The sequence below is a fragment of the Solanum stenotomum genome, chromosome 10 (assembly GCF_019186545.1).
Source record: "Solanum stenotomum isolate F172 chromosome 10, ASM1918654v1, whole genome shotgun sequence".
Taxonomy (NCBI): Eukaryota; Viridiplantae; Streptophyta; class Magnoliopsida; order Solanales; family Solanaceae; genus Solanum; species Solanum stenotomum.
In genome coordinates, this window is record NC_064291.1 from 43512526 (window position 1) to 43531252 (window position 18727).

General features: G+C 34.2%; 1 protein-coding gene across 2 annotated transcripts; it reads right to left on the bottom strand.

Annotated features, from left to right (window-relative positions):
- Window positions 1-363: 363 nt before the first annotated feature.
- Window positions 364-6867, bottom strand: LOC125841561 (probable ADP-ribosylation factor GTPase-activating protein AGD14). 2 transcript variants are annotated; one of them, XM_049520712.1, is made up of 14 exons: window positions 6756-6867; window positions 6499-6629; window positions 5101-5162; window positions 4872-4959; window positions 4733-4794; window positions 4567-4663; window positions 3842-4264; window positions 2781-3263; window positions 2290-2436; window positions 2101-2205; window positions 1934-2017; window positions 1313-1430; window positions 1101-1146; window positions 364-909 (listed from the first exon to the last, which is right to left on the bottom strand). In XM_049520712.1, exons 2-14 carry the CDS (start codon window positions 6604-6606, stop codon window positions 771-773), a joined length of 1962 nt encoding a protein of 653 aa, XP_049376669.1. In that variant the 5' UTR covers window positions 6607-6629; window positions 6756-6867; the 3' UTR covers window positions 364-770. The 2 variants fall into 2 exon arrangements, with proteins under 2 accessions (XP_049376669.1, XP_049376668.1); XM_049520711.1 differs by lacking the exon at window positions 6756-6867 and having other exon boundaries at window positions 6499-6658.
- Window positions 6868-18727: the final 11860 nt, after the last annotated feature.

Consider the following 18727-nt stretch of genomic DNA (forward strand, 5'->3'; position numbering starts at 1 on the left):
TCGGCTTATCGATTAATCCGTTAAGAGAAATCCTCAAACCATTAAGAACCGATAACCCAATAGCAAAAAACATCAACCCATTACCGGAACCACTAGACCAATAAAAAAAAATTCGGTTCAAATTATAGGTTTCAGTTCGTTTTTGAACAACCATATTTTAGCATGTTGACTTTGATTTGGCAAAGTATTTTTATCAGAGTTGTGGTAGGATGAATATGATCTGTTAATCAAAATTATTAAGTTTCGATCCCTGAGAATGGAAACAAAAAATGCAAAATAATTGGCTTGTAACAAGTTCAAATACTTTTATGTTTCTCAACAAGAACATCTTGATCACCAAATTGAAAAAAATTACAGGACAAATGCAAAAAAGACCAATGTACATACATCCAGTTATACACATTTTCCCAAATTCAAATGTAGTTTTAATCTTGGATTCGCCTCTAGTTGATATATGTAGAGGCGGATTTACAATATGTGTTACAGGTTCAGCCGAACGTAGTAGCTTTGACCCAACCCCATCCACTTGATACGTATAAACAATCTAATCCTGAACCCAGTAAGCAAAAAGGAATTGTGAGTTCAGGACGACCATAAACTTAAAATCTTGAATCCACCTCTGAATCTATACAGCTACTAGTAATACACTTTTAACCAGAATGACTGAAACTAACTTCTCCTAAGAAGATATACATGTGTGTGGGATTACAAGAAACTGGAACACAAGTGAAGTCTTTTGTGTATATATATGTTTGATGTTGCTTTTTTGACTATCCAAATGGATTTCCTCCTACAGATGAAAAACTGTTTGATCTAGCTGGCGCATAAAATGCATCATTGGACTGTTGAAGAGGATTTAAGGAAGCGAAGGTGGAATCATCTTTGCCAAAGCTAGTATTCCCTTGTGGACTGTGATGAAAGATTGAAATGTTAGTAAAATTAGCATGATAAGAACTAATACCGTGAATTCTTTATCCGATAAAAGGATCTTAGGAAACAACTGATTCATGGTCAATCTATGTTCAAATTGCATGAAAAAAACATATCGAAAGCATGTGGTCTAAGATTGCGAAGCCAAAAATATAGAACAGAAACATTACTTGGCAAGGGCCATGTTGTTGGGAATTTGTTGCCCTGCATATGCCCCTACAACATTAGCAAAAGATAAGATCAAATGCCATCACGAACGGAGAGTTGAAAAGTACATATTGGTATATATTGAACTATATGATCATCTCATCTAAAAACTTAAGCAGTCAGAGAGAGCACATTCGTTTACTTGATTTCTAATGTCATAAGAAGTCGATCTTACCTCCAGAAATGGTCATCCCATAGTTAGTTGTCTGTGGAGGCATATGCATTGCCAAAGCATAAGGCTGAGGCTGTACATTTGTTGGTAGTGCTGCTTGCATAGGTAACATTGAAGGAAACTAAAAAAAGAAGGAACTTCTTCAAGTTAGAGAGTGAAATGAAATTAGAACGTTCGATCTATTGGTATATAGTAGGAACATATCCCACAGGGTTACGAAAAGCTTATTAGCTTCATTAGGAGTAATTAAATACATCCAGAGGTTAATAACCTTGGTGAGCACGTAATTGATTGGAAGAATCTCAGTACTTCCATTCTAAAAGATACATAATTCACTGTTTTCTTTCCTTTTCATTTCCGTGCTGCGAATAGAATTTTCGTGAACAAATTCAGTTTAGGGTGTTATACAACTTATAGAGTTAACCATTTTTGTATTACAACTTACAACTTATAGAGTTAACCTGAACTGGATTTGTATTACTGTGTTATACAACTTATAGAGTTAACCATTTTTGGTACCATTTTGTTCAAAGTAGCAATTCATATTCCAAAAAATAGTACAGAACAGACCAGATTTGAACAAGAATTGTGGATTATCATTAGTTCACAATTAACTCAACGTACCTCTGGGGCTTGAACTTGAGGACCATCCTGACCAATATCGAATGGATTTCTTGTTTTTGCCGAGTTTGGAGGAGCTGAAATTGCCTGTAATCACCAATTCATTTTATGTTAGAACATTTACTTATTCCATGGTTCAAACTTTGGTAGAGTTTTAAAATGTGACTTACCATTACAGAGGGATGGTATTGCATGCCATACGCCATTCCATGAGGGGGAAACTGCCAACCTGGAACAGCTGCAGCAAGTGGAGGATAGCTCAATGTGAAAAGGTCCTGTATCAAAATTATCCCCATTTAACACTCTTTTTTGGCGATATCGACCTACTTAAGATGCTTAGAATCCAGTTTGAAAGTTACCATTGGGAGTTCTTTTCTTCCAATAGTATTTGGATCATTTGATGGATTAGTATTTAGAGCTGACATAGAGGCAGCTTGAGATGGTTGAAGAGATGATGGATTCGTAGGCGGTGCTTCAGCATTTCCTGTAGGTTGCAAAGTACTTTTCTGCCAATAAGCACGAGAAACAGAATCAGTTGCATCAAGCCTCGTTTCAAATACTGAAGTTCCATATTTACAAATACTAAACTTCAGCATTTGAAATACTGGTGAAATATTGAAAAACTTGTTTTAAGGAGCATTTCAGGTGAAATAACGCTTTCCCAAGACAAAATTTCAACCTTTTTTCTAGTGAAATTCATATCCAAACACAACGTCAACTTCCAAATATTGTTTTTCAATTTCAACCAAATATTGCTTGGACATCTAGTTATGCCTACTTTTTAAATGTCTTGTAAAATTTTGCATCATTTGTAATGTATAATTAGAGAAACTTCACAAACTTTTCTCACCTGACCATATGCAACTCCAAACGATGCAGTACTTTGTTGAACATTGGGGCTATTGATCCCCACAGGCACTGCAGAATGCTGATTATGAATCGGTATCGCTGTGGAATCATTAGGTCTGGGAAACGCTAGAGTACTCTCGAACGAAGCCACGGGAGGTCCAAAACTACTTGAAACTACAGGGGAAGCTCCAGCTGATTGAGTGGCATTGGATGAAGCTACAGTTCCAACTGGTGTAGGTTCAGTAGCAGCTGGAATTTCTGTCGACACAACTGGTGGAGTTGTCATGTCAATAAACAAAGATTCCAGTAAATCCATATTGGAAACCTTAGCTGCTGAAGAAGGTGGAGTTGTAGCATTGGAGGTCTCTTTAGATGGATCTGTTTCTGTTTGTGGTGTCTGTTGCTGAGACTGAGGTTCAGTTTCCCAATCAATTAAGCTATCAATATTGGTGACCGCTGCCTTTTCCTTTTCCTTTTCCATTTTCTGAAATTAAGAGTTTTATAGATCATGTAACATTGATATGGAAACCACTTCCCATTTATCGAAAACCCAAGCGGAAATCAAGCTTAGAGAATAGTGATCTTATTCAATAACAGATATATAAGATTCAAATTCATCATTTTACTTGAGAAAAGAGTTGCATGGATAATGATAAATAAGATACATGTATATGACAATAACTATTGAATTGTGTGCGGAAACACAAGGAAAGAACAAGACATTTAAGATACATTGTTATAACAAGATTGCATAGTTATACTAAGTACTCTAATTGTTGTTTTTTTCAAAAATATCTACTCTCTCTGTCAAATTTTATATGCTAATGTTTCACCAAACACAAAATTTAAGAAAGTCGGACTTTTAGCGCATACTAAAAGTATTCTTGAAACTCGTGGTCTTAAACATACCATAACACTTCTATAACTACAATAGCATGTCATTAAGGGTAAACTGAGAAGTCTAACATTAAGGAGTTTTCAAATATAGAAAGATGCTACTTTTTTCTTGTAAAGCTACAAAGGGAAGTGTCACAAGTAACTTGAAATGATCACAAGTCTCACCTCATCATTAGCAGAGCTTTCACAAGTAACCCCGCCTGCACTTTGTTTAGGAGACTCACCAACCTCTAGTGGTATAACTTTATCACCCAAGATGTCTTTGATCGAATGTATTTTGGGAGAACTAGCAGGCGAGTTACTTCTACGCTCTGATTTTGAGAATATATGATATTGATATCGCTTAACATCACTACTTCCATCATCTCGGAACCTGTCATCAACTATTTCAAAGCGCGTTGATAGGCTCCTCTCCCTGTTAGACCTCGCACCTTGGTTGTAATTACGGGGACTTCTTCTATCCTCGATATTGGAATATGATCTTAAGTTCATATCATCACTCCTTCTTGGACTGTATGTTTCAGACGAACATCTGTCAGCATCTCCAGCTCTGGAACTGTACATTTCCTTGTAGTCATCTTTAAAACTCTGCGGAATACAAAGCAGAAGTGTCTGAAGAGGAGCAGGAAAGCTATATGTACAAATCCACAACAGATTGTGTTCTTCAAGTCACACGTTGCTATATACCACATCGTTTCAAACGAAGTTTTACTATAACATTCCTCTAAAAACTGGTATGGAATTGATTCAATTATGGAATCATGAATAGTCATTGATTAGGCGGATGTATAAACACCATAATCTATAATATTTTCTGTATCAAAAAGTACTATAATACATTATCAACTGCAGGATAGATCTAGCATGAAATGTTTTTGGTGGACACTTACCGTTTTCACTACAGGAAGCTTCTCGCTGCCCCTCTCACCTGTATATTTCTGGTCCACATACACATGCTTTATAAACTCCCGAAGTCTGTAAAGATCACTGTTATGCAAAAACAACATTAGTATTGTGCCACATTACCGGGAATAACTTCCTAGAAAGAAAAATTACCTGGGATCTGGATATGAATTACGATACGTATCCCATGTATTGAAGTAGATTTCCTTAGCTCGCTAAAAAATGAGAAGTGAATTAGCCTATGATCCAAGAATGATTTAAAAGTAAACTTTGGCGAAATGTGCGCGCATACCTCATTACCTCCGGCTTCCAGAGCACTAACTTCTTCTTCACTAAATCTAGCCATTGACACAGATTTCACCCTATGTGTGAACTCACGGCTGAAAAATCATTTCAACGAAAAAATGAATCATCAAATCAAGAGAATCAAACAGAAAATAATTTATCCTGTTTACATAACAATAAAACGCGGTTTATATAACTCCAGAGTACACATGAAGGGAAGATTAGATGATACTCACTGCACTCCGCTGCAACGTGTGCAGACAAATGTCCAGAAAGTTGTGCAAATGTATTGTGGCCCCTGCTAGGAACAAAAGATGCAACAAAAATGTTCCTCAGATCACTGGAAAATAAACAAAGACAGACACATTTAAGATTGAGGAGCTAATTAAGCATATGTAATAGAAATTGTCCCTCTGATCACTCGAAAACAAAGTTAAATACAAATATCGGTTGATAAGGGGATCTGAGTTGAGCCTTACTGCCATTTTCTCCTACAAATAACAAGCCTTCCATTGCATGTAGATGGAACTTTGTGCGCAAATAAGTATTTTTCTCAATCAGCTATATGAATCCTAACTATCCATATCGCGCTAATTAAGCTCATTTGTGTCCAATACTATACAAATATATAATAAAATAACAATAAGAACATAAAAAATTTCCATGACTAAAGGACTTCTAGAGAAAAGGACCTAAAGTCGACTTACTAACGTGACTAAAACTTAATCACAATGATAGTATCAGGCTATATATACTATCATTTTCTTCCATTGTGCCCTATTCCCAGTGGCGTAGCCACATGGTGGTCAGGGTATCCAATTGGACACCCTTCGTCAGAAAAAAATACAGTCTACTCAAGTAAAATGATACACGAAATGATTAAATAATATATTTTGGACACCCTTAACATAACAAGTTGTTATAGCCCAGTGATTTCACCTCCTTGGAATGAGGAAGTGCTCGTATGTTTGAATCTCACTAGTNCTTCGTCAGAAAAAAATACAGTATATTCAAGTAAAATGATACACGAAATGATTAAATAATATATTTTGGACACCCTTAACATAACAAGTTGTTATAGCCCAGTGGTTTCACCTCCTTGGAATGAGGAAGTGCTCGTATATTCGAATCCCACTAGTTCTACTTTTTGAAAAGAGCTTTTGTTGTGCTATTTATGGACACACTTTGTGAAATTCCTAGCTCCGCCACTGCGGCTATTCCAATGTTGAACCCCAAGGGAATATCACGTGAAACTTATAGTACTCTTCCTTAAGTGCGAATTTCAATTTCACTTGTCGAGTTCTCAGGTTCAACTGAACTCATTACTTTCATCTCGAACTACGTATACATATGTGAATTTCAATTTCACTTGTTGATTTCTCGGGTTCAACTAAACTCATTACTTTCATCTCGAACTACGTATACATATGCAAATTTCAATTTCACTTGTCATTTCTCATGTTCAACTGAATTCATTAATTTCATCTTGAACTACGTACACATATTCAAGAACAATTTTAAAATATATACAATGAACCTAACTGACTCTAGATTCTAGATTCGTAAATTGCTACGCAGGGCACCACATAAATAAATCAAAGAAAGCAACAATTTGAAAGGGTAGGGTTACATACCAAACAATTGCAATTGATACATCTCCTGTTGTGTTGAAGCTTTAAAAGACCACGAATTATCTTTTCTATCTTTTCCTCTCCTTTCATTTTTTTGAACATTTTATTCATCTCCAACCTTTTTTCCCAATTACCTGTTTTATTTTAAGAAGAAGAAAAAATACTAAAACAAAAATTATCAATCTTAATGATCAAAAAACATGTTATGTACAAAAAAGAAACATGTTATTAATTAAATCAGCAGATTAAGAAAATATTACCTGATAAAATGTTAACTATTTAATTAATGATTGAAGGGAAATTGTTGGAGATCTAGGAGAACAGGCAAAAAATATGTTAAAGTTGCAAGGCAATTTTTTATTTTTTTTTTGGATCGAGAGTGGGTGTGGGGTAGGAGGGAGAGGTGTAGAGGGATTTTTGGCAGTTTTTTCTGTTGAATGTTTTTAACATATAGGCACCATGACGCGGAGCAGAAATTTATTAAACCTATAATAAATAATAGACATGAATTTACAATTTTTTTTAAAGAAAATTAATGGATTCAATATTAAGAATTTTAAAAGGTTGAATTCTTTGAATTTAAATTTTGAATTCGCCTCTATTATGGTATGAGAATAAAGATGAGATGTGGACATTGATTTTCTGTAACTACCGGTTTTCGTCGTTATAGAAAAGCCAACGGGAAAAATTTTGAATCAGAAAACTTTTTGGTAGTAACTTGAATTTCCTAGCCTAGTCAAGATTTGGACGAAATCGGAGTCATGTGAGTCTAGAGAAATCTGGTAACGATTGGGTGAATTAACTAGGAATTTGAGTGCATGAGTAGATAGCTGAGATGTTAAGGAATCCGTACGACTTTATGGAATCGAATTCAGGCGAGTAGAACTCTCGAAATTAATCTTAGTGTGAACGGATATTTTCTGAGTGTCGTGGGATGAAGGTGTGTTGTGAAATGGGGGGTTTGGAACTCTTAGTTTAGCTCTCTGTTTCCGTGCAAGCCGTTGTGGCGGAATTATTCCTGCCAGGGCGGGGCCGTTGTAGCAGGATTAGGCCCATCATGGCAGGACAATCGCGAATTAAGTCAAAAATAAATCTCAAAATTGTTATTTTCTCAAGTTTCATTTTTGAGAGCTAAGAGACGACTCAAGCGAGTTCTTGACCGTTTTCACCATTCTTGAGACTAAATGTAAGGTTTTTACTCCCCGAATCCGTTTTTTTGATCTGTAGAACGTAAACTCATGGGTAATTATTGTTGGGGAGGGGATTTAGAGCTATTTGGACGGTGGAAAAGCCCTAATTGGATATTGGGAGCATGGGTTTGATCTATGGTTAATAGTGTTATATTGATTGTTTATAGACCAAGAACAAGTGAAAAGAATTCGGAAAGGAAAGAATCAAGTTTCTTAGGGGATTCAAGCTTTGTTTGAGGTAAATGATGGTTGTGATTTTATGTTGGTGTGATATGTATTTGTAATTACTTCATCATGATGCATGTATATATGCGAATGTTGCATTATTGATCACACTAATCGTAAATGAGGATGATTGATTAATTGTATGCCATGAATCATGACTTGATTGTATGATTATGAGAATGTATATTGTGATTGTGATTGTGGCTTGTTGAATGGATCGGGTGTTACGTTTCGACACACTAACTGGGATCGGTTGCCACATATCGGCATAAACATTGGAACGGGTGTCACGATCCGATACACTAACTTGAAACGGGTACCACGTACCGGTACACTAACAGTTTGAGTGTGGGTTTCATGAGAGGACCATTGACTTGACATAATTGTATATCTTGAGAATTGTGAAATGTTACGTTGTTCGTAAGTGATAATTAATATTGTATATGTTCGGTGTATGCATGTTTATTATGTTGTAATGACTTATATATATTCGCCTAGTGGGATAGTCATGTGATCCTACCAGTACACTGTGGTTGTGTATTGATACTGCACTTGCTCTATCTTTGTTGAGTATATGCATCTTCAGGTGGCTATTGACAGGCCTTGCTCAGAAGATCAGTGATCAATCGAATTCAAGGGTGAGCCAGTTCTTCCGGGCTACCATNTTATTATGTTGTAATGACTTATATATATTCGCCTAGTGGGATAGCCGTGTGATCCTACCAGTACACTATGGTTGTGTACTGATACTGCATTTGCTCTTTCTTTGTTGAGTACAGGCATCTTCAAGCGGCTATTGACAGGCCTCGCTTAGAAGATCAGTGATCAATCGAATTCAAGGGTGAGCCAATTCTTCCGGGCTACCATGAGTTCTCTTTTCGTTTATGTCCACATCTTCGTACTTAGACTAGTACTTTAGATTTTCTTATGTTTAATTAGGTTGTGCCCATTTGCTTAGACTTATGATCCTTGTTAGAGTTTTGGTACATTTACTTTCAGGTTCTAGGCATTATTTCCACAGTTGTTTGATTAGACTTTGGAATTTATGAGAACTTTATTTTTCCTTTAGCATTCAAACCTTCTTTCGTAACTTTAAATGCCTTAGTTTCTGATTAAGTTGTGTAGTTCTTGGTTAGCTAATCAGTATTAATGATTCTCCCACCGGAGGATTAGTGTGGGTGTCAATCACAACGGTCTGGGTTGTGACATTTTCCTACTCTTATTAGGCATGTCATTTTTCTTATTTTTGACGAACTTCATTTTTTAGATAAAATGTTTATCAAAATATTTAATCAGTTGAAATTTTAAAAACATTGGAAAATAAAATATTAAAGATATTCTCTTTCCAACCAAACACACCCTTATAGGAAAAACCTAGTATGAAGAAGAAGATAATAAAGAGAAATTAAAACAAGAAACAGTGTAAAAATAGTCAAATAGTAATAAAAGCATGTCATAATCAAAATGTCATAAACAACGTACTAAGGTAGAGATTATTAACAAACAATAATAAATAAGGGTCATGTACTCGGTAAGCAAGACAACACTACAATACCTACTACCCTTCTACCCTTATATGAGACCTCCACACTCTCCTATCTAGGGTCATGTACTCGGTAACCTGAAGTTGCGCCATATCATGTCGTATCACCTCTCCCTAAACTTCTTTGGCCTATCTCTTTCTCTCTTCGTACCCTCTATAACCAACTCTCATACCTTCTTATTGGTGTGTTTATGCATCTCCTTTTTGCATGTTCAAGCCATCTCAATCTCACTTTTCTCATTTTGTCGATCACAGAGGTCACATCCACCTTATTCCGGATATCCTCATTTCTAATTCTATCACTCTTAGTATGACCACATCCACCTTAACTTCCTCATCTCCACAACATGCATCTTTTGTACATGAAATTTCTTGACTTTTCAACACTCAGTCTCATACAACAAAGTTGGTCTAACCATCACTCTATAGAACTTACCTTTGAGTTTTGGTAGTACCTTTTTATCACACAAGACTCCAGAGGCCAGCCTCCACATCATCCACATCGCATCAATATGGTGTGTGGTATCATTGTCGATATCCTCACTCCCCTAGAATATAGACTTAAGATACTTGAATTTATCTTTTTTGGGCATATTTTTTTAGTGTCAAGCCTCACTTTCACGTCTACCAAATGCATCGCATCATTGAATTTGTACTCCACATATTCCGTCTTAGTCCTGCTAAACCTGAAATCTTTAGTCTCTAAAGTTTATCTCCACACCTATAACTTAGTATACACTCAATTGCGTGTCTTATCAATCAAGACTATGTAATCCACAAATAACATACACCATGGCACCTCATCTAAAATGTCTCGCATCAATACATCAATCACCAAAGTAAATACAAATGGACTAAGAGTTGACCTTTGATGTAACCCCACTTATACATGAAAGTTCTTCGAGACTCATCCCGCTATTCTTACCCACGTTTTGAATTTTTCGACATATCCTTTAGCGCCCTAATATAGACCATCGATACACCTCTTGCCTCTGGGCATCGCCACAATACCTTCATCGATACTTTATCGTAAGCCTTCTCTTGGTCAATGAACACCATATGTAAGTGCATTTTTCTTTTCTGATATTTTTCCATCAGTCTCCTCACAAGATGAATAGATTTTTTGGTCTATCACTCTGGTATAAAATCAAATTGATTCTCATAAATATAGCCACACCCCTTCTCACTCTCATCTCGACCACTCTCTCTAATCTTTCATAGTGTAACTTAACAATTTAATATCTTTATGATATTTGCAATTTTGTATATCATCCTTGTTCTTATACAACGGAACCATTGTACTCCACATCCATTCCTCAGGCATCTTAGCTTTCTGAAAAATGACATTGAACAATTTAGTTAACCACTTCAAACCTACTTTATTCGTGCTTTTCCAAATCTCCACCAAAATCTTATCTGGTCTTGTCATTTTTTGCCTACTCATTTTACTTATAATATGTTTGACTTCCTTCAACCTCAATACGCCTAAAAGACCTAAAGTCCTGATGTTTCTCAGAGTGCTCTAACTCACCTAGCACAATGACTTTGTACTTTTTTTTGGTCAAAATTTGATGAAAGTATGCTTGTCATCTTAACTTAATGAGGGTCTCCTCTGCTAACACATGACATTCTTCATCCTTGCTACACTTTATTTGATCTAGATCTTGGGCCTTTGTTTATCTTACCTTTTCTAGCCCGTAGAATTTCTTATCTTTGCCTTTATCTCCTAGTTCAATATATAGTCTTTCAAAAGTTGTTTTCTTAACTGTTGTAACCGCTAACTTAACCTTCGCCCCTGCCACCTTATATAATTACCTATCTGCCTGCTTCTTGTCCGCATCCGTGCAATCTATCCACTTCGCATACAAAACTTTCTTCGCCTTGAACTTCTCCATTCCACCACCGATCCCCTCGACGTCTACTGAAGTTGTCATTCGACACCCCTATCACCTCTCTAGGTTCTTCTCTAATGCAACCATTTGTCTTATCTCACATTATTTTTGCATCCCCACTACTCCTTCAATCTTCCGTCGTTGTCAACTTCTCTCCAATTACACGAGAGAGGGCATTAAACAAAAGGAAAATCACGCCTATAATGATTTTTCAAGATTTTGCATATTTTAGTTATATAGTTTTTTCATTAATATGAATCTGATTTGTTGTTTCATAGTTAGGAATTTCGTATTTATGTTATTTTTAAAAAAATTAAATTTTATTAATTCCATTTTAATACACTATTAAATAATAAATTCAATCTTTATTCAATAGATTATGAGTTACATGTCTTTAAAAAAGTCAAATCATGGTATTTGTGATTCACAATGACTCTTTGTATCTATATTTTTATAATGTATATATATATTTTACAATTTCATATATCTATGTTAACCATTGTATCGGTATTCAGTATCAATTTCATCTAGTATATTCAATATTAATTTTATGTATCCAGTATCAATTTTATACAATGTATAGATATATGTATATTTGATCAATGATATATACATGTGTGTTGTGTTAAATATTCACTGGTATATTCATCAAATAAGTCAATATTTCGTGTAGTTATGTATATCTTCATACTTAGAAGAAAAAGAGAATATATATAGTCGCATAAAATATTTACTTGTTTTTATAGTAGACACCTAAAGTTTATGGAAGGTCCTACACCCAAAGAAACCAATTAAATCTACAATAAATATATTTTTATACCAGTTGGGTTGTCGTGTGTCTCACCCTCAATTACAATAACATTATTAATTATTTTTTCAAACTCACTTAATAAAGGTAGAATTTTACCTTGATACACTCGTTTTCTAACCTAAAACCCTAAGAAATTTCAATCTATCCTCTCTCTTTGACCTACCCTCTCTCTTCGGCCGTCCTAAGAAATTTCAAGAGTCGAAATAAGTTTGGAGCATCGCGATTAAAATCTCCTTATTTGTGGTATCGAAACAAAGAAGTGAAGCCTCACAGGCTAGGTTAGTGATTTCTTGATTTGGATGATTTTTTTTAAAAAGGAAGTTCTTTTATATAGTAGTTTTTTTTTTTTTTTTAAAAAAGCATCTCTATAGTAATTTGTTGATATTTCCTTTGTTATCTTGTTGTTGTGTAATCTATTTATTCATGTGTATGTAGTGTTGGTTTAGGAATGATTGTGGTTTGAAATTGTTTGTAACTTTCACTGATTTAGTGATTTTGAAATTTGTTTGCAATTGTATTTTTAGGGTTTGTTAATATGTCATTTGTTAAATAACTTTAAGATGGTATCAGAAGGCCAAATTGTATTTGTTCTTTCATTTTATTACGTTGATGGATCTATGATTAAGTTCTTGAAGATTGACACTAATAGAATATCTTATTTTGATTTGAGAGACTATATAAAGGATCTAGGATATACAACAGAATGTTCTTTTATGTTAGTTCTTCAATATAGATGATATTTTTGGTTGAATTTAAGATTGATAAGGTTACTTGTGACATTCTCTCTTTGTTAAAAATAACGCTAAGACTTTTTAAGTCGGGATAATCCTGAAGCTATGTACCCTCTGCATATGTAGTATTCATTCCTCTCGAAATGTGCTTTCTTTTATGTAGCTATGGCGATCAATTTACCTCTTGTTATCAAACGTGTGGGTATTTTTAGTTTTGTGGTATTGTTGATATACTTTCTTGATTTTTCTACAATCTCCTCCACCTTAGCAATGTCATCATCTGACTCATTGTCTCTGTCTTCGTCATACTTCTCTATCCATAAATATATTAAAGACTCAACCACCATTATGGCTTGGTCTACATTAGTGACTCGTCGGTGTTGCAATCCCTTCTTAGCCCAATTTTGCAACCTGTCCATAAAGTGAAACAACAAGTCATCATTGGTAAGGTTGGGGATATTAAACGTAAGGTTCGTGAACTCCTTGACGTAGCCCTGATGCTCCATGTGCTTCAACTCCCTAAGTTTTCTTCTTGCCTCGTAAACGATATTATTTGGAAAACACTGATGCTTGAACTTGACCTTAAACTGATTCCATATGTTAATTATGCGTAGATATCTCTAAGCATTAGCCGATTTTCATTTTCACCATAGCATGAAATTGTCATCCTTTAAATTTTCATGTTGGAAATAGTTCTCCAAGTGCCAAAGAAAGTTTCTACTTTTTATGCATCAGAACCCTTTGAACACTGGTGGCTTGGGAGCCTTTATCTTAGCATCCCTCGTAACGATAACATTCTTAGAGGTCTCAATCACACCAATGTTGACCAGCTCTTCGAGTGCCTATCTCTTTGGTTTTATGGCATTGATAGTGCTCAACACCTCCATGAGCCTACACTTTAAGGTAAAGATGACTTGCCTCGTCTCTATCTCAGTTTGTGTACACTCATCCAAGTCACTTCTGATGCTTTCACTCTCTTCATTTCAATCTCTTCAAGAGTGCACCTCTCAAGAACACTAAGAGTGTCTTCTACTTTCTCCAAGTGTTGGTCAAATATGTCGACTGCATCCAACTCTGTATTAACCTTAGCGACCTATTCTCTACAAAGCAAGACATCCTCAAGTAGGACCTTCACATCATCCTCGCTTGCTTCAATAGTAGAAGGTTCTTGGGGTGTAAGCCCTTCATTTTTGCCGGCAACATCTTGGGTGACGATGGCATGAGTGTTAGCATCATTGATTTTGTTATCGTTTGTCATTTCTTAGTTGTAATCTTGCTCTGATACCACATTATTAGGGGTCGTTTGGTCGAGTGTATAAAAATGATACCCAATAGAGTGTATAAGTAATGCATGTATTAATTATACTTGTATTAGTTATGCATAGATTATTTCTTATGCATTGTTTAGTTTGATATATTAAAAGTAGTATGCATTGTATACAAATATTTATTTACAAAAGAATCCATCACAATTATGGTAGAAAAGATGTAAAAGCACTTTTGAGGGGTACTTGGGTCTTTAACCATATTAATGCATGTATTAAATCTTTTACATTACTAATACCTAAAAATCCATCGTATTAGTAATACATTCCTCAATACACAATAGAGTGTATAACTAATACAAACATTAGTTATACATAGCATGAAAAAATGCACCAAACAAGGAATTATTAATACATATAATTAATGCATGCATTATTTTTGCTAATACACTCTACCAAACGACCTCTTAGTCTTTTACTAAGCACATTCTGCGGCACTTGACAACTTGCTCATGATCTTGATATGTCAAGTCAGCCTAAGACCATAAGAATCGCTAAAAGAATGGAAGAAAGAACACTAGAGGATTGTTAGGAAGAATTGTATAGAGAACTTTAATTGAATTTTTGCTTGATGATTTTACAAATGGATACCCCTCTATTTATACTACTTAATTAGGAGCTAAAGTGTAAATAATTATTTCTACATAAGTCCCTACATATTTATATTTAGGTCCTTTCTATATAATTCTCTACTTGCCTAGAATATTCTAAGGCCTTCATGAGAAATCTCCATATTTTTCTAGAATCATCCATAAGGACTAGTCTTTTTCCTATGTAAGCCCTCCACATGGACAACTTTGTGTCATGTGGCACTTATGTGACCCTTATAAGGTGTGATGACATGGCGGGTCATCACATAAGTCTTTTAATCCTAATTTTGAATCTTTCAACCTTTTTACTAAGCATTATAGTCATTTTGTTGAATCTTTTACTCTTTGTATTGAACCTTCCAACCTTTCTTTTCAGCCTTCTAATTTTCTTGTTGAACCGTTCAAGTTTCAACCCTTCTTTTCAGTTTTCTAGTACTCATGTTAAGCCTCAAATAAATGAAAATCTAAATCGTGAGATTTCAAAGAATGAATCTGAAAGGGATAATAATGAAAAGAATATAGATAATGATGTTCGTGGTGAGTATAGGAATTTCAATACTTTTGAAAGGTAATTCAATAGGTCAAATAAAAAATCTAGAGTTACACCCGTTGAACAGATTCGTTCTAGTGAAAAAGGGCCAAATATAGAATATGATGAGACAAATGTTGATAATAAGAATAGCTTATTAGGTAAGTTAGGGGATGGGAAACTATATTATTCAAATGATGAAGTTTCCGACTTTGAATTAGAAGAAAAAATATATTGTGAAGATGGTGAGGAGGTTGATTGGGAAATAGGTTTGCTGTTTGCAAGTGTACAAGAATTTAGTTAATTAGTGATCAAATATTCAGTTCAAGAAAATATATATATATATAAAGACAGAATAATTGAGCAACCAAACATTAAAACCGTCAAGTTGCAAGAGCTTATTAGAAAAGAATTAAATATTTATATTAGAAAAAAATATTCTAGCTAAGTTGTTCTCTGACCACGGAGTTTCCATGTTTGCACACATTGTTATAACTTATACGCAACATTACTGTTCTCGTTATTACAAATGTGTTCAAGTTTGCATTTGAAAATTATAAGAATAATATCTCTTAAAACCCAATCACAACAGATTAATTGATTTCATAACTTTCAAACAAAATATGAAGAAATTAAAGTTCGCCAACGACTATCAATGGAGAATTTGGGGAAGATAGGAATGGGTCTATTGAATGAAGAAGATAATTCAAATTGGGAGTGTCATGTAGCATTTTTACACTAGTTTGGGATTATAGTAGTACTTCTTCACGTGCTCATCTTGCGTGACAACACCATTGTTGTTGAAATAGGTCAAAAGATGGCAGAAGGAGCAATTGCCCAAAATAATATACGAGAAATGTCAAAAATGTTGAAAGTATGAGTTTCATATCTAAACTATCGAGTTAATATCTCATATGGTCACTCAACTTTGCACTTTTCTCTCAAAAAATCACTTAACTTTGAATAGTAACTCAAAAGTTCACTCAACTATGCTTTCTTTTTTCAGAAAGTCACTCAACTTTGAATTTTAACTCAAAAGTCACTCAACTTTGAATTTTAACTCAAAAGTCACTCAACTATCTATTTTTTTTCTCAGAATGTCACTCAATCTATTTAATTGATATTTTAATTAAAATTTATTGATATAATTTTTTTTTTTTTAAAAAAAGCTATAAAATATAAGAAAATACCATTTAAATCATTTAGTGACCCATTTAATTAAAATTTGCCGCTTAGTTGCAGGACATGAAAGCTAACAAGCTAATTGAATTTGACTTTCAAGTTAAGAAGAGAAGTGTGATTACATCGTAGAACAGTGTTTTTCATCATCTCTTATTTTGCTACGTTTCTGGCAATTCTGCTTTGATTGTGAAGAAGACTGATCAAAGTATCATCTAGTAGCAGCTAGTTTTGCATCTTACTGATTTTTTGGGTAAAATAAAATTAAATGGGTCACTAAATGATTTAAATGGTATTCTTTTCATTTTTTAGAATTTTGGTTTTTAAATAAGAAATTTATATTTGTAGATTTTAATTAAAATATCGATTAAATCGGTTGAGTGACTTTTTGAGAAAAGAAAGGATAGTTGAGTGACTTTTGAGTTAAAATTCAAAGTTGAGTGACTTTTTGAGAAAAAAGAGCATAGTTGAGTGACTTTTAAGTTAAAATTCAAAGTTGAGTGATTTTCTGAGAGAAGAGTTGAGTGACCATATGAAATACTTACTCCTAAACTATCACTTAATAGTTTGAGAAACACACATCAATAGTTTGTGTAATACACTCTCTCTTTTATTCTATGATCCTTGCGAATGGCATTGTTCAGCCAAAGCTTATGGATGCGCTGATTTTGGTAGTATCAGAATTCAGATCCATCAGTGTTGATAACATTTAGAAGGATTTTCAACATAGGTTGCTTGGGAATTTTTGTAGCAAAGTTTTGCTTTTTGCATAGGTCATAATTTCTATGTTCTCCAATTATACATAGTCACATAGTTTTTAGACTTTCCTTGCCCGCTAGAGTTCTGGGGAGCAGGTTTTTCTAAAAGGCTCTTGCCCATAAAGATCATTTTTGATGCAGTGACACTGATGGAATTTTGCTATGCTCATCATTGTATAGGTTTTATCAATGTTTTTCCTTTCTTTTAGCTTTCGGTGTCTTTATTGATTGACTTACGTACCCTTAGCTGCTAGTGTTTAATGTTGATGGAGCAATTGCTCGAAATAATATAATACATCTCTTGAAAAAGCAAATCACAAATTTTAGTTTGGGCTATATGAAGCGTTAGCACCTTATTTGTTAATGAAGTTCTAAATGATTTCAAATGTTCTTATGGGGTGGTTGCTTTTGCTTGATATTTTCATTAAGTGCATCAAGTTTTGTCTCAATTTGAACTCAAAGTTTGTGTGTGGCATTTTGATTTTTTAGTTGCAAACACACACACACTAATGGGAGTTGCCTCAAATATGATTTTGATAAAAATATATTAAGAGTAGATGATGTGATGTGTCTTCGAATATTGTGAGGGGATTATGAGCCTATAAGTTAGCGTTTGGTTTATTTTTATCATTTAGCTCAAAACAAAGTGTTTGTGCCTTGTAAGTACGTACTTTTTTAAGTTATCCCAACTCTTCAAAATTGTTTTGACTTAAAATAAGTTAATTTAAATAGGCTCTAAATTTCTAAAACACATGGTGAATTCTATACGCTCTTAAATTTGTATTAACGTAGGTGTCTATTTAAAAAGCATGTACCAATTTAGATATCAGATATTCTTCTTGTTGTTTTTGTATGTTTGGGAAGAAAGAAGCGTGATTTGGGAGAGAATTTGAGTGATATATACATGGTGGGAGAATTTTAGGCTGAAAATGAGGAAAATGTATAAGTAGCATATGATTGTATTTTTTTTTAAGTTGCCTATGGTTTGATAGTTTTACTAGAAATGTTCATGTCAAATAAAAATTGCTAAGAATTATAAGCTTAATAACCTTAAACATAAAATATGAATAGTACGTTCAACATTAGCGAAAGTTAATACAAATTTAAGAGCATATAGAATTCATCAGGTGTCTTCAGATTCACACACTTTTTGAGTGTTGAGGTAACTTTAAAAAATGTTTATAAGTACTTAATTTTTAAGTTAAAATGGTTATGGGCTCATAATGCCCTCTGAATATTCAAGGACACATCACCTGCTCTTAATATATTCTATCAGATCATCAGTAGTATGTTACTATACCAAAAATGACTTTTAGCGGCAATGAATTAATGAAGCAAAAGCAAACACCCACAAGAACATTCGAAATCATTTAATGGGTGATTTACTTACAGTCACTATAATTCATCTATTTTCCAACAAATAAGGTGCTCTACTTCAACACAAATAATAGACGCTTCA

Coding starts and splice junctions, on each gene's coding strand:
- LOC125841561 (XM_049520712.1), bottom strand. CDS start 6,606: ATGAATAAAATGTTCAAAAAAATGAAAGGAGAGGAAAAGATAGAAAAG. Junction 4,960..5,100: donor ACACGTTGCAGCGGAGTGCA/GTGAGTATCATC, acceptor ATGATTTTTCAG/CCGTGAGTTCACACATAGGG. Junction 3,264..3,841: donor AAAGCTCTGCTAATGATGAG/GTGAGACTTGTG, acceptor TCTTAATTTCAG/AAAATGGAAAAGGAAAAGGA.